Consider the following 16565-nt stretch of genomic DNA (forward strand, 5'->3'; position numbering starts at 1 on the left):
TTTCAGCCATCTTGAAGTGTTTATTTGTGCAATTATATTTTAATTTCCAAAATTTCTTCCTTTTTCTGAATTGCTAATTTGGGAGAGGGAGTAGTATCTACCCACATTTTCTGAGGACAAAAATCAGAATTATTTAAATATTTTTGGTTCTTCCCTGAATCATTTCTGATTTCACTGGGGCCAGTTATTCTTAACATTCTTAGTTTGCGCTATGATTCTTGGTCGTGTGCTCATGGTTACGAAGGTCTGTAATGACTGCATTGGACCCACTCCAGTTTTAAGGGTCTGTTTCTCTACTAGCATGCTTGCATAAATGCCAGGTCTGACCCAGACTTCTGGGTGAGGGGCTGAATAAAATGATACACAGGTATTCCGTGTGTGTGTGTGTGTGTGTGTGTGAAGTAGAAGACCAGCTGAGAATACTGATAATGTCGAAATAGGAGAGCTTTGCTTAGGGCTTAGAGTCTTGTATATTTTTGCTTTGTGCTGCCTCTTCTCTGTCCCCTATTCTACTTATTTGACAAAGATCTCTGGAGTTAGTTCAAGCTCTATTTTGCTTCTCTGTCTAGTCCTGACACCTTCTTTTGGCATTCTCTCCAGGCAGGTATTTCACTTTCATGAGAGGACCTTTCTGTAGTTCCCTAATTTTATCCTCTGGATAAATACTGCTGTTGCTAACTGCACTATTTATGCTAGTCGGAGTGGGGAGGACCTTAACTTCCAGCGATGCACATGCTATTCTTTAATGTGTTGCCCAGACAATTCCCTTATCCCCCGTTACCTCTCTTGGTGTTGGTTGACTCTGTTCAGAGGAAGACCTGTTCTCTTATCGCTTGTAGAGCGGTACATGTCCTCCTTCTCTGAGGGACTAATCCTGTCTTCGTTCTGCTTGCAAAAATGCCTCAACATTTCTGTTTTCCTTATGGCAAGCATTCTCATTTTTTTCAGTGCTGTGATATAAGTCTGATAAAATATACATTTTAGTGAATTTTAGAAAGAAGGACATGCACAATGTGCTCCTTTCAAATGCAGATTTTTTATACTATCAAAGTTTTTATCTCTTCTTTCAGCTGTTTTACTACGTGAAATTTTGTGTGTGCATGTGTGTATGCATACACACATACACATCAATTATACTAATGAACAGACTGGAAGGATTTTATCATGTGTTTTCTGTCTGCTTTCTTATTTTCCGTGGCAGCTGGGAAAGCACAAATTTGCATGGTCATTTTATACTGTTTTCTATATTGATGCTGTATGAAGTGCCTTTCAGACATTAATCATCAAGAAATCAAATAAGGTCTTGAATGTTTAATGAGCTCACTTTAATAATTGGTCTTAAGAATTGAGATGCTTTCAGGTTAAAAGCTTTTGTAGTTACAGAAAATAATTTGATGGCAGAGTTTAAAGATTTGATTTTTTTCTTGTTTTATTGAGATACAATTGATATATAACATTAATTTAAGGGTATAACATAATGACTTGATATATGCATATATAACAAAATGATTATCACAATAAATTTAGTTAACATCCATCACCTCACATAGTTACAATTTTTTTCCTTGTGGTGAGAACTTTTAATATTTACTGTCTCAGCAAATTACAAATAGATAATACAGTATTATTAAGAATAGTCACATACTGTTTATTACATCACAGAAGTTATGTCTTTTTCTTTATTTGTTCTGTTTATAAGATTATTTCATTAATGTGTAAGAACCTATAGTGAAATTAAGAGAAAAAATATTTTAATTCTCTTTTTCAGCAAAGAATCGTGGGATTGCTATTCCGGTGGATTTGGACAGCCAAGTCAATACCCTTTTCCTGAAGAGCCATTCCAATATGGTGCAGAGAGCTGCCATGGGTTGGAGACTATCTGCTCGCTCTGGACCACGCTTTAAGGAAGCTCTTGGAGGGCCTTCTTGGGATTATAGAAATATTATTGAAAAGTTACAGGTACATTAAGAACATGCAGTGGCTTACCATTTTCTAAATTATAATTTTTAACATATATAGCAATACAAATAGAATATGGTTAAAAATATCAAGTTCTAGTTGGGGACCAGGCTGTACTTTACAATTCCCTATCAATATTACTCTTTTTAAAAGCATGGCTTCCAGGTAAAAGTTGTTATTTTTAGTGAGTATGTATTATTTAGTGTGTTTGATAGTATAGTAATGGGTCTTAATATCAAAATAAACTCAATAATAAAACTTGGAAAAATAAGTTACCATAAGTTCTCATGTAATAAATTAAATATCCATAACATTGCTGTAGTTTATCTGTTAGTATTCTTTTATACTCCTTTGGTGAAAATAGTGGAAGCACCATTATTTGCATAGTATTCCAGTCCTGTGATTGGCCTAGATTCTGGGACATCAAGTAAAGAGAGATATTGTATTTGATTGCTTAGGCTGCCATCACAAAATACCACAGACTGGGCAATTTAACCAACAGAAATTTATTTTATCACAGTTTGGGAAATAGAAGCCCAAGATCCCTCTCCTTGGTTTGCAGGTGGCTGCCTTGTCACTGTGTCCTTATATAGTCCTTCCTCTGTGCACATACGTGTCTGTATCCTTCTTGCCTCTTCTTGTAAGGACACCAGTCATATTGGATGAGAACTGCGCATATGAATTTATTTTACCTTAATTATCTCTTTATAGGTCCTATCTACAATTATAGTCACATTCTGAAGTACTTCAACTTATGAGTTTTGTTAGGGAGACACAATTCAAACCATACCAGTAATCTTCCCACCCACATAATTGCAGGTGATTTCATGGAGTGAATTAGGATATGGTTTGAGGAAATTGTTTGGCTTGGAGAATAGTCAAGACATGAACTGGAATAAATGTTGTGAGAGGTCACATGTAGGATAATTGGTGGAGGTTCAGACTTTTAATAGCTGAGTGCTATATGGATTAAAAAGACAAGACAAGTTAGACTCAGTATGAAGAACTTGAAGGCTATAACTAATTGAAAGTTTGAGTGAAAATGTCATTATAAGTTATTAAACAGATATTGGAGGGGGATGGGGTGGGAGGTTGGGTGAGCCTGGTGGTGGGTATTATGGAGGGCACATATTGCATGGAGCACTGGGTGTGGTGCATAAGTGCATAAACAATGAATTCTGGAGCACTGAAAAGAAATAAAATAAAATAAAATGAAAACAGTTACTGGTTTGCAGAAAAGAGTAATCAGGAAGAGACTAGAAGAGGACAGACTAGTTAAGAATCACTGAATATCTGGGGTGCCTCGGTGGTTCAGCCAGCTGAGCGTCTGACGCCAGATTTCCACTCAGGTCATGATCTCAAGGTTGTGAGAGCCAGCCCCATACTGGGCATGGAGTCTGCTTAAGATTCTCTCTCACTCCCTCTGCCCCTCCCTATCTTTTCTCTCAAAAGAGGAGGAACAAAGTAGAGGAATAATCTATTCAAAGATTTGAGGACAGAGATTTTGACTGGGAGGGAATAGTAAATGCAAATGTTCGTGGGCAGGAATGAAGTTGGTGGGTTTGAGGAGCCAAGAAAAGCACATTGGGGTAGGAGTAGAGTGAACAAAAGAGAAGATTATGATATTAGGAGCCAAATCAAGTAGAGACTTGCATGGTAAGGCATTTGGATTTTATTCTAAGTGAGATGGCAACTCATCGGAGATCTTCAGTAGACGAAAAGCATGACTTTACTTTTTAGAAGATCACTGGACTTTGCATGATGAGTAGATTATAGAGTCCAGACATAGAAGCAGTGACTTTCTTGTATTAAGTGAGGCAAAAAATGATGGCAGCTTGGCTAACAGGAGTACCGATTGTACTGAAAAGGAGGAGATGAATTTTAGATGTATTTGGTTATAGGGCCAACAGGACTTGGTAGTTGGGTGGATGAGTTGTGGGGTGTTAGAAAGAAGAAGAGAGGATATGATATGATTGAATCATTTGCTAAGATAGGGAAGAATGGGAGAACTGTAATTAGGAATCCTATGTGTGGGATTTTAAGTTTGAGATGTCTCTTTCGATATCCATGTGGATATGTCAAATAGGCAGCTGGATATATGAGTCCAGAGTGGTTTGGAAAGATGTCCAACAGGAAATATAAATTTGGACTGTTTCAGCATATATATGATATTAAAACCATGGACTTAGATGAGATTTCTCACAAGAAAGGACCAGGAGCTACTGGGAGTTGGTGAAGGAAGGTCGGGATATAGGTGGAAAATAGAGAAAGTGTGATGTCCCAGAAGCCACGAGCAGAAAGGGTTTGACAGAGTAGAAGCAGTTGTATAAGATGCTTAGCAGTGGTTGGGTAAGACAAGGACAACAAAATAACCACTGGATTTGTTAAGAAGGTTCGTGACTGCAAGTAACTAGTACTCAACAGTGACGATTACAAACATGTATTGAGGAATAATAAGTGGCAGGTATGTGTTAGACGCTGTATGTGTACTTACCTTTAATCCTCACAGCAAGCCCATGTGATTGTATCATTATCCTGACTTTTCACATGGGGGAAGTAACAAGTTAGAGAGTTACATAATTGCTCCATAATCAAAATAAAAGCTAAAGACAGAATTCACATCATAGGAGCCTGCCCATAATTTGTTTAGTAATGAAGAGAGGTAATCTGAAAAACAGGCACATTTTAGTGACATTTTGTTAAATTTGGTCATAAATTTGTTAAGCATATTCTCTTCCCACATTATAGAATATCTGGTTTCCCATTTGTGTTATTGGCTTCCTGGTAGTTTCTTTTAACTGTCATCAGAATTTTCTCAGAAAGCTTATTAGAATAGTTGAAGTAGAAATAATCACTTTTGCTAAAAAGGGAAGGAAGAGTTAAACGAGAGTTCACTACTTAAATCTAGCCATAAGAAATCAAGAGAGGCGGTACCCCAACTGTGTTGCCATAGCTGAAAGTAACAATAGCAATTGGCAATCAGTTTTCTGCTGAACAAAATATATCATAAGTATGAGTGATAAAATATTGCTGTATGTGAGAGTATTTTTTTTGTTCTTTTAACATAGTTATTTTTAAAACGCAAAGGGGATGCTTTAGTCATTAAAGAATGTTTAGTAAATTGTCATTGCCCACAGCCCCTTTTACAAACATGTCAGTGAGAATGCTTTCAGCTGTAATTGACACGATTTTAATGAAAAGTGGCTTAAACAATAAAAAATATGCCATTTCACATAGCAAGGACTCTGGAGGTAGGGCTCTTCTTGCGCTGGTTAATTTAGTAGTTCAAGTGAGCGGAGCCCTAACACTGTTGGTCTGTTGGCCTTCTGTTAAGGTTGGTCTCCAAGAGTCATATCGGGGCTGCCTCACATTTTGGGTTCACATTCTTAAGCTGTCTTGAGAGCCATAGGTAGTTTCAAGAGTTGGCCCTGCCTCCCTTAACACACATCACTGTCTGCTCAACTGATTTCACCTAATGTCCTATTAGCAAGGACAGTGTCACATCATCATGCCTAGACTAAGCACTGTCAGAGGAACTGGAATGACCATGACTGACATAAACTAATCCACTGTGATCCTAAGCCGAGGGGGCTCATTTCCCTGACAATGTTGCTGCCTAATTGAGAAACAACGTAGGAGTCCTATTAGCAAGGTAAAAGATGAAGTAAGGCTGTTGGGTAGGGGACCAATAATATCTATCAAAAAGATGTAATTTGAAATAGTATTAAATGTCATCAAACCCTTGTGAAGTGCTGATACTGCTTCAAAGGATATGCCAAGGAGCTGCCCCCATGGGAAGATAAGGTTGGTTCCAGATGACCAGAAATACATATGGACTCTTTATTTAAGCTGTTCCTCAAGCATACCTCAATTTATTCTAATTTGCTGAATACCTGTCCTGTGTCCATTAAAATCCTAGATACTAGTAACAATGGCTTTACTAACTTTACTAACTTTTCACCTTGTATATATATCCTTGAAAATCATATACCTACCCACCTGTCTCTTACCTTGTAAGTGAAAAAGGTGACCCAAGCAGTATTCATGCAGACAACCAGACTCTACTTAAAGTCCAGACATTTGAGGCCACGGGAAGGTAGGGCACATCTCGGAAATTCCCATGTCATGTTTCTTGTTAGTATTCTCAGGCTTGTCATATCTTCACATGATGAAATCTGAGCTAGGTCTTCATGTGTGTTCTCTTGTGCTTTATTCTTTAGGATGTAGTGGCCTCGTTGGAGCAACAGTTCAGCCCGATGATGCAGGCTGAATTCTCCGTGTTGGTTGATGTGTTATACAGTCCAGAACTACTGTTCCCCGAGGGGAGTGATGCAAGAATAAGGTGTGGTGCCTTCATGTCCAAGTAAGTGGGTTCAATCTGAGATTCTGCTGGTGTTATCAAGCCACGATGGTCTCTAACACAGTTCTGCTTTTTTACTTTTTTACGTGACAGTCCACAGACTATGTGAAAGATCTAAAATCCATGTTAATATGTACTTTCAGAATTATTGATTTGGTTCAATATAAATTTTATTTTGGTGAAAGTCAAGTAAGCTAAAGTTTACTGAAAATAAAATGTCATTATTGGGCACAAAATATCAAATGAAATAATATTTTGGTTCTAAGTCCTCTCTGTCCTCTCTAATCCCACATACACTGTGTGGTGTGGCCTTCAAAAAGGTTCCTGTTTAAAGTCACTTATTTTCATTAATATAGAGGAAGGAAGGGGAAACTAGCATTTATTAAGGTCTTGCTGTGTGTGTTATTGTCCTCTGTGTGCTTGCCTCTTTTATCTGTCTGCACAAACACTCAGAGAGACTGGGGGCTCAGCCTCATTTTAGCAGTGGGAAAGGCTGAGGTGTGCTTTCGGTGAAGAGCCATGACGTCTACCTCTGCCATGCTCATCCGGGGCCTCTCACTGGGCCTCTCATCTACTCATTTCTCTCAGCATTTTTATGTTATTGTCAGATCTAGTACAACGGATGCATTTATCCTAGAATATTTCCATTTATTTCCATTTTAATGGTAAATGACCAATTCTCAAGGAAGAGCTGTAGGTTGTGAGACAAAGTGTAACCAGCTCCTCAAAAAAAAAAAAAAAAAGATGTGTCTTAATGTTGAGGGCACTCATTGAGTGACTCATTCAAGATGGCCAGTCAGAGGTTTTCTTGGATGGGGAGTCAGAGGAGGTTGCCAACCCCCTTGACCATATCTATCATACCTAATTCCTGTGTGGTTGAGGATATTGCTGAAACCCCCTCTATTGACTGTGATGCACTTGAGGCAAAATTGGAATGACTGGAAGACACAAGAAGTGTGTTCCTTCCTTTTACCAGTTAAAGCTGGGATTTGTGGAGAGAAAACAAGATACGGGATGAGAAGGACTGACTGCAGGAATCATTTTGAAGAATAGGCAAGGTTTCTGTACAATGGCTGGAATTGTGGATTCTTGGCTCTAGACCCCCTCTGTCTTATGGGGACTAGGAAGACTATGTTCATCTGGATACTTGCCAGTCTTATAATAAGAATTTTTAAGTGAGGGGCGCCTGGGTGGCTTAGTGGATTAGGCCGCTGCCTTCGGCTCAGGTCATGATCTCAGGGTCCTGGGATTGAGCCTCGCATCGGGCTCTCTGCTCCGCAGGGAGCCTGCTTCCTCCTCTCTCTCTGCCTGCTTCTCTGCCTACTTGTGATCTCTGCCTGTCAAATAAATAAATAAAATCTTTAAAAAAAAAAAGAATTTTTAAGTGAAGAGGTCCATTGTATCTGTAAAACTGATGACCATGGAAGCCATTAGAAAAAAAAATTAATTAGACTTATTCACTAGTAACTCATTATGAAGGTAAAGCCTTTGAGAAATACCCTTTACCTCCTATGAATGTCTATTAGAATATGAATTAAAAAGCGGATAGTAAACGAGAATTATAAGTCCAGGAAATTAAAATGATACTATGGATATATCCCAGAAAACTGATGGTCTAGGACAGGGGCTGGCAAATTTACCCCATCAGGGTAAATTGGTCCTTTTGATCATTTTTGCAAATAACATTTTATTGAAACACAGCTACACACGTTCATTCACTTATTCTCTGTGGCTATTATAGGATTGTCACCTAGGTGCCACAGAGATTGTGTGGCCCACAAAACCTAAAGTGTCTATTCTTCGGCTCTGTAGAAAAAAAGTTTGCTGCCTCAGTGTCAAGAATGAGGCTGTCAATACGGTGTTACTAGCTACGCATAGCTATTTAAATTAATAAAAATACAAAGAAAATATTCAGTTCCCATCACATTTGCCACATTTTAAAGGCTTAATAGCCATAGATGGCTAGCAGCCAACAAATTTGATAACACAGAGAACATCTCAATTATTGCAGAAAAAGTTATGTTGACGGCACCAGTCAAGACCTTAAAGATGTCGATCTATGAAAAGATGACATGAAGTAACTCAGAATGCCAAGAAAATTTTGGCCTGTGCTGAACATGTGCTAAAAGCAAATCTGTTGCAACACCAGGCACCTAAAAGGAGAGAAACAGAGCAATATAATAGTGGGAACATATTACAGATAGGACACTCAGATGGAAAAAAAGATGTCGCATACTTTAGTGGTTAGAGAAGAGATTTTTGTACTATTATGATTGTAGTATGGCCAGCAGTCAGGAATGTCTGTTTTCTGCTCTAGCGCTTATCCTGCTCCTTCCCTAACTCTGTGAAGATCCAAGGGTTTTATTTGCAGGGATATCTAATAAAATTAGAATCCAGCTTTATTAGTAGCTATGCAAGAGACCCTGGATTACTGTGCAGAGCTCTCTGGTAAAGCTCAGCTAGAGAAGAGAGCATAGGTCCAAGGCCTTTGTGGGGCCTCCGACTTCCTCAGATGAATTTAATTCTTGGAACTTGTTGACTCAGATGGGTCTGCTGGAGAATGTGGTGGGTAGATCCCAGGAAAGATCCCCAATTCTCATATCTACTTTGTCAAATAAATTGAGAGAGAAGAGGGGCGCCTGGGTGGCTCTATTGTTAAGCGTCTGCCTTTGGCTCAGGTCAGGTCATGACCCAGGGTCCAGGGATTGAGCCCCACATCAGGCTCCCTGCTCGGTGGGGAGCCTGCTTCTCCCTCCCCCACTCCCCCTGCTGGTGTTCCCTCTCTCGCTGTCTCTCTCTTTCTCTCTGTCAAATAAATAAATAAGATCTTTTAAAAAAAAATTGAGAGAGAAGAGAATAAAGAGCGTGTAAGTCAACGTGGGTGTTAACATTTAAGGCATCTGGTTATAATCTATTCAAATTAACACTTACTCGTCCTTTATGAAGGATAATCTCAGAGTTTATCAGACTGTGGGATGTGACTCATTTATGGATTTAAGAATTAATTTAGGGAGCAAAGGCAACCATTAAAAATGAATTAAAAATATAAAATATCAGAGTGCATCTCATATAGTAAAAGTAACTTTTATGTTAATTTAATACATGATACACATGTATTTATATGGTACCTTGTTTCGTGAAACTTATTTTTTCCTTTGATCATGGAAAGTGATGTTAGAAGGTCACAGATTTTACTCAACCAGACATTATGTAACATGAATACCTTGTATAAATCCCTAGCAAATGATATTCACCCTTATGCTTGATATTTTCAAATGGTTGGTGAATGAAGTATTTTTCTAAAGAAAAGTTAAAGAAAATTAAAACAGCCTGAGAGGAAAAAAAAAATCAAATGAAATTTACGATGCCACCAAAACTATGTCCATGAATTCGAGGACGATCCCACAAAAGAAAGGATGAAATAGCAGAAGTGTCAGGAAGGCAGGTGTTTGCCTTGCAAGGAGGACTCTAGAATTATTCTGCCTGCTGGACCTGATCCCATGTCTGAAAGGAAATCACTGTTCTTTCACTGTGTGCCTCTCCTTCCGCATGACATGGGTATCGTTTAAAACTACCACTGTCCATCTGCTCACCCTGTCCATAAATGTCAGGTGTCTCCTTCCTCCTTTTTTTCCACTTCCAATTTGTCATTACTTACCAAGTCCTGGATATTTTATTTCTATATTGCTTCTTGCACAACTACCCCATCGCATGCCCTGTTCATCCCTTGCCTTGTTCTTACTTTTCCACATCATCTTCCACATGTCGACAGGGTCATTCAGGTCCCTTAAAACAGAGGTCTCCTATTTTCTATGGAGTAAATTCCAGACTCTTTAGCATAATATTTCCTGTTCCTGCTTTTCAGATTGCTTTTCTTATCCTCTCTTGTTTCATGTGTTCACGTGTCAGTTGGAGTTGGAGTACTTATTATTTCCTGGACAGGGAGGTCAGCTTTCTGCTTCTGCCCACTGTTCACATCATTCCCTTTGAAAGGACACCTTTTCTCTCCACCCTTTCCTGCTAGGTGAAATCTTCATCACTAACAGTTATCTCTTTGCTGGAACCTCTTATCAGTCCTAGGAAACTTCCCTCAAGAATGTAGTAGTTTCTTTATCTAGTTTACGGCATTTGCCATTACCCGTGTTGTAACACTTAATCATATTACATAAGATATGGCTGAGTGGGGACTCTCTTCACAGTAATTCTGAGACTCAGGAGATTAGTAAATGGGTCATGTCACCACAGAGTGGTGCTTCACAAGCTTGGCTTTGTGGTCAGTGGACTTGGGTCTATTTCCAGATCCCACCACTTAATGACTGTGTTACTATAGGCAAGTTGCTTTATCTCTCGGGACCTCTGTTTTCTCATGAGCCTAAGAATAGAACCTGTGGCACTGGCTTGTTGTGAGGATGAAGTGAGAGTCCATGGGAAGTCCTAGTACTTCATCTTGACCCCTGATAAACAGTGACTAGTCATTATCTAGGGAAAACTCACTCTTCCTCGGGGTTATGGCCCATGGTACTCATGTCATGAACCATTCCATTATGTTTGACATCCTTCTGTTTTTCTAGGAAGATGTGTCTCACAGGGTCATTGTGAGAACCAGCTTTTTCAGAGTTACATATGATAAGCTATGCATTCTGGTTATAAACATTTTACTTGATTTTGAGTTCTTGAGGATGGTATAGAAGTATGGTCCTCAAACTTTTCTCCTGACAGAACACCAGTGCAAATGTTACCACTATAAAATTAGAATTTCTGCTCTCATTATAGTAAAAATAGTACGTGGATAGACTGTCTTGATGTTACTTTGTTGTTGTGGTTTTTTTCTTCTAATCACAAACTGCCTTTTTCTCTACACCCTAGTGAGGAAAAATACAACATCATTATTATTAACAGAAACTGGAAAGCAACCCCTTATAATAAGGTTGCAGTGTTTAGACTGCTACTGAGCCCATATAGTTAAGGTATTATAGTCTCTAGAAAAGAATATAGTATAACATAATATAATAAAAGGTAATATGCTGCAAATATTCGTATTTCTCTACTAGTAAAGTTGTTTTAGTTGATATGATGGGATTAGAGATAATCAGTGTCTCATTGTCTTTTAGAGTATTATGTCCCACTAAAAGTCTGCTACTTGAATAAATTTAAAAGCACTGAGATATACTGCCTGTTGAGCAAAGGGTGCTTTATAATACACAGTCTATGAGCTAAAGTGTGATTTTAAGTTTTGAAAATAGGTATCGTGTTTACTTCATATTCTCAAATAATAGCATGACTTTTTCCCCTCTAGTTCATGATGTTAGTATATAGCCTGAAGAGAAAGCACTGTTGTACTTAAGATGTAATATTCTGCTTTAAGGTTGATTAATCATACAAAGAAACTAATGGAGAAAGAAGAAAAGCTGTGCATTAAAATTCTTCAGACTTTACGAGAAATGCTAGAGAAGAAAGACAGCTTTGTGGAAGAGGTATATTTTTAAAAAATTTTTAGTATTTGAAAATAAAGTAGAATTTCTAGTATACCGTAACTGATGGATTACATGGGCTATGAGATGATTGCTTATATTACATACTGACGGCATGTGTACTTAGATGAATTAGATAATTTGTTTGTATGGTACTCATCTTTCAGCTCTGCTTTGAATGGAGAAAAAACTGAGATCAGAATGGCCCAAGTATTTGGCTTATTTGTTTTGTTATATTCTATCTTGAATATGTGTATTTTTCTCATACAGACCAAATGACTTTTTTTTTACAATGAATAACCGAGATTCATTATTATTAAAATTCTGTATAAAGTTGTGCTACATATTAAAATGGTCTATGCATTTGTGTATATGTTGATCTTTCGTTTTCTATAATATAATGCCACATATTATAAAATATTACTATTTTTTGTAGGCAGAATAGTAAGTTTCTATTCTTACCTATATTAATTTAAGTATTGCACAAATGATTTTCAGGGAATATAACTTATAGATAATAATTGTCATGCAGTTATTAAAAATGACAGCTCAGGTGCTCATTAAGAGATAGCTGGCAGCATGTCTAATACCCAAGGTGATACACTTAAATATAAAATAGAAATCTAGTGAGGTGGGGGTTTTTTATTGTTTTTTAGCTAGCTACCTACACTTATATGTTAGGTATCAAATAAAATTTGTACCGTGTTCCTTAACAACTTTTTGATCTGATTCTGTAAGTACTAATCATCTGATATGTTTAAAATCAGAAGAATTTTATTTATTAATTTATGCATATGCTATCTAATTCCAAAAAGATCATAATGGTAGTTTTCTTTTTTTAACTTTATTCTTGTGGAAAAGAAATGCAAAGGGATCTTGGATATTAATAGAAAGGGGCATAATTTCAAAATACTCCATTTGAATCAGATGCTTGCTTTATAATCTAAATGACTTTTGCTTTGCATTAGTTTTCTTCATCATTTCAGCTATTTTTGGGAAACAAATTACAGAAATAAAGGTGGTCAGTGCAATTGTGGCAAATGCTTCTATGACACAGGACTCAAGAAAAATGCTTCTAAGCCTGAGTATTTGGTATGCTTGTAAAAAATGGTCAATTTCAGACTTTTTTGTTGTCTTTCTCTGAGTTCCTTAAAATACGGCTATAGATGGTTTGATTTTGATTGAAGTACTAGATCCTAAAGTAGAAAAATGGAGTCAATATAAATTTTGACAGAAGAGTGAAGTTTATAATAATAGTAACTTGTACTTAACAGGAGATATATAAGAGTTCCGATTTTATGTAGCAGATTATTATGGAACCACCCTAAAGAAAATGAGAAAGAAATAAAGTAAGATTTTACTTGGACTAGTCAAGAGTATTAAAGCGTATCTCCCAGACCACCCTAGAATCAATCATGCTGGCACCTGTTTCTCCTTTCCATTCCCACTGCTATCACAAGTTCAGACTTTCATAGCTTCTTGCTTAGAAAACTCCCGTAGTCCACCGCTCCAAGACAGAGCATGAAAGGAGGCAGAGCTGCTGTTTTCAAAAGTCCAAGAGGCACCATTCTCATATGATATGATGTGAATGGCACCTCTAGGACATAGCCCTTAGGGGAAGACTTAAGATGAGAAGGGCTAGTTGCGGTTATTCACTCAGTCATTTAACACATATACTGTGAACAGTGTTAAATACTGGTATTGTGCCTGGGCACTGGGGATAAGGAGAGGAATGACACAGCTTGCCGGAGGACACTGTGGGGTACCATTCATGTGCTAGTGGACTCATGGAATATAGTCTGCAGAGATCATAAGGGTCTTTCAGAAACTCTCAGGGGCTCTGCACTGCTTTGGTGTTCCAGACCCTTCATTATGTCCCCAGTGCTTTTTACCCCCACCCTTCCTCATCCATTAACCACCAGAAATCTGCGTTGTTGTGTGCTTGAAATGTGCCTCAGGCTTATCCTGCACCAAACCTTGCTACATTTGGAATCACGTATTGCTAAAATCCAAACAAATCTCAACAACCCCTAGTGTCATCTTGTGGAGGAGCTCTAATGGGTAGTACTTACCACTTGTTCCAGCCAGTGGTGATTACTTTCTCAATAGAATTATGAAAATACTTTGTGCCTCTCTTTTGTGATGCTTCAGGCCATTTCTGAGTATCTTGTCCAAGCATTCATAAAGAATGTCATTGAGCCCCAGAGATGGTATGTGATTTGCCTGAGGTCCCACAGCAAATGCCAGACCAGGACTTTACTTAGCTCAGTTATTCATGTCAGTGGGAGGGGGAAGTGGGGAGTGAAATGATTCATCGGTCTGGGTGAAATGGCACTGGGTAACAGATTCAGAAACTGGTCAAAGATACTCTACAGCTCTTTGTGTGCTCTCAGAACAAAACCCTGATTACCAGTAGCAGGATTATAGGGGTCTGTGTGTTCACAATTATGTTTTCCATTTACCAAAAATTTCGTGGTTTAAAACCACACAAATTCATTATCTTACAGTTTTGGAGGTCAAAAACCTAAAATCAGGGTATCAGCAGGGGTAGGTTCTATCTGGAGACTCTAAAGGAGACTTTCTTTCTTTGCCTTTTCTAGTTTGTAGAGGCTTCCTTCATTCCTTGGCTTGTGACTCGGTTCTGCATTGTCAAAGCCAGCAGCATAGCATCTATCAAACTCCTCCCCATTCACACTTATGCACACACATGCACACACACACACTCCATTATCTCCTCTCCTCTCACTCTGACCCTTCCGCCTCCTCTTGTGATTACACTTATATTGGACTCACTGAGATAATCCTATCTCTTCTCCTTATCTAAAGATGCTTCCTCATACCTGCGAAGTCCTTTTGGCCATGGGAAGTCACATATTCACTGGTTCTGGTAGTTAGGGCATAGACATAGTTGGGGTAGGCCAGTGTTCAGTATATCACAGCGATTCTTTTACTGACCGTGAGAGATGACGTGTGGTATGTAGATGGAGAGTTTATTTGTGGCTGGTTAAAATTGCTCTGTAGGACAGTTTAAACGTGAATGAATGTAACAAAATAAATCTCCATAGTTGTAATGTGGAGACACTCAGAATGGTAGTAAGTCACAGAGGGTATCTAACATCTGCTTGTCTAATTTTGGATTTCTACCGTCAGCTGGTTTTCTACTCTTTGTGTTCGAAGCATTTCTAACAGATCTCTCAGAAGTAAATCAAAACAGAGAATTGATACCAGGTACCGGGGTTTGTCCACACTCGCTATCCTAATACACGTTTCCCCTGCTATCCCAAAGTGGATTGTTCCTATAAAACCTTTGATAAGCTAAAATGGCATAAAGCAAATTAAGTGAAGACCATTAATTTATATGGAAAGTTTTTATGCATTCCTAGACCTAAGGTGTAACCTCTCAGGCTTTTCTGATACTTTGGGACACCTCTTGCTAGCAAATGCACAGAATAAATTGAAACAAAGCACAGGTGCTCACAGACAGAGTTCAAAGCTCTTGAGGGCTTGATGCTAAGATGCTAAGAGTGGTTCTGGCAAAGGAGCTTGGGGGCACCACTCTCGCAGCTTGGGGTGCTCGCTAACTCCATCAAGGTTCTGTGGCTAAACTAATGCTGAGCCCTGTTTTAGCTCTTGGCCTTTTTTTTTTTTTTTTTAAGTGAAAATCAGGGGCACCTGGGTGGCTCAGTGGGTTAAAACCTCTGCCTTCGGCTCAGGTCATGATCCCAGGGTCCTGGGATCGAGCCCCAGTTGGGCTCACTGCTCAGCAGGGAACCTGCTTCCTCCTCTCTCTCTGCCTGCTTCTCTGCCTACTTGTGATCTCTGTCTGTCAAATAAATAAATAAAATCTTAAAAAAAATAAAGTGAAAATTTTCCTCAGATTTCTTTCAGTGAGCAGAAACAGGTACAAATGTAGGTCTTTTGTAAAAGTGAAGCGGTGTAATGTGAACTTTTAAGAAGCATCAGGATACGATTCAGACTCCACCTACTTAAATTTACAACCTTAAAATATTGCCGTTTACATTTATCTTCCTTTGGCTTCCAATATCAGAACTAGTGGATGTGTGTGTAGCTGATAAAATAAAAAAAGATAGGGCAATGAAGCATAAATTTGCTTCATGGTTGAACCAGATGCCTTTTGAAACAGTTTCCAACTTTAAGATCCCAGTTTTCTGATTTTGTTTGCCTTAAATAAAATCATCATGTACTTACATCTTAGCTGGTATTTAGTCAATTATTTTAAAAAACATTTATAATTTATAGTACCCTGATGGCAATTCCTAGATGAATTTTACTTCATATTCTAACTTGTTTCATGTTTCTCAGTTTGTTCCAAAAGTTTGAGAGATAAGATGTGGATGGGCAATATTTTGAAGGGTCTTAATGTAATAATATGAGTAGAGGAGAATGTAATTTTCTGTTATGTATGTCTGTGTGTGAGTCACCTATCGTCGTATATGTACTATATGTCATACTGTAAGTTATAGTACTTAATTTTATTGAAGGCTAAAACATGAAAGGTATCTAGAAAGTCCTTAAAGGGAAAAATTATCAGAGGTTTTTGTTTTGTTTTGTTTTTTTGTTTGTTTTTTTTAATGCCAAGGAAAAACATGAGGAGATGGAGAGAAGGGAGTTGGGGGAAATTGGAGGGCGAGATGAATCATGAGAGACTGTGGATTTTGAAAAACAGTCTGAGGGTTTTGGAGGGGTGGGGGGTGAGAGGTTGGGTGAGCCTGGTGGTGAGTAAAGGAGGGCGCATATTGCTTGGAGCACTGGGT

General features: G+C 38.3%; 1 protein-coding gene across 2 annotated transcripts in view; it reads left to right on the forward strand.

Moving 5' to 3' along the window:
• The window catches only part of ITPR2 (inositol 1,4,5-trisphosphate receptor type 2), a 501875-nt gene that overhangs the window by 266859 nt on the left and 218451 nt on the right, over positions 1-16565 (forward strand). For both annotated transcript variants that reach the window (XM_046011092.1, XM_046011093.1), the window contains exons 35-37: positions 1769-1959; positions 6180-6322; positions 11685-11793. In XM_046011092.1, coding sequence (XP_045867048.1) covers positions 1769-1959; positions 6180-6322; positions 11685-11793 — 443 coding nt within the window. The remainder of the gene's footprint in view (positions 1-1768; positions 1960-6179; positions 6323-11684; positions 11794-16565) is intronic.

The sequence above is a fragment of the Meles meles genome, chromosome 7 (assembly GCF_922984935.1).
Source record: "Meles meles chromosome 7, mMelMel3.1 paternal haplotype, whole genome shotgun sequence".
NCBI classification, from domain to species: Eukaryota; Metazoa; Chordata; class Mammalia; order Carnivora; family Mustelidae; genus Meles; species Meles meles.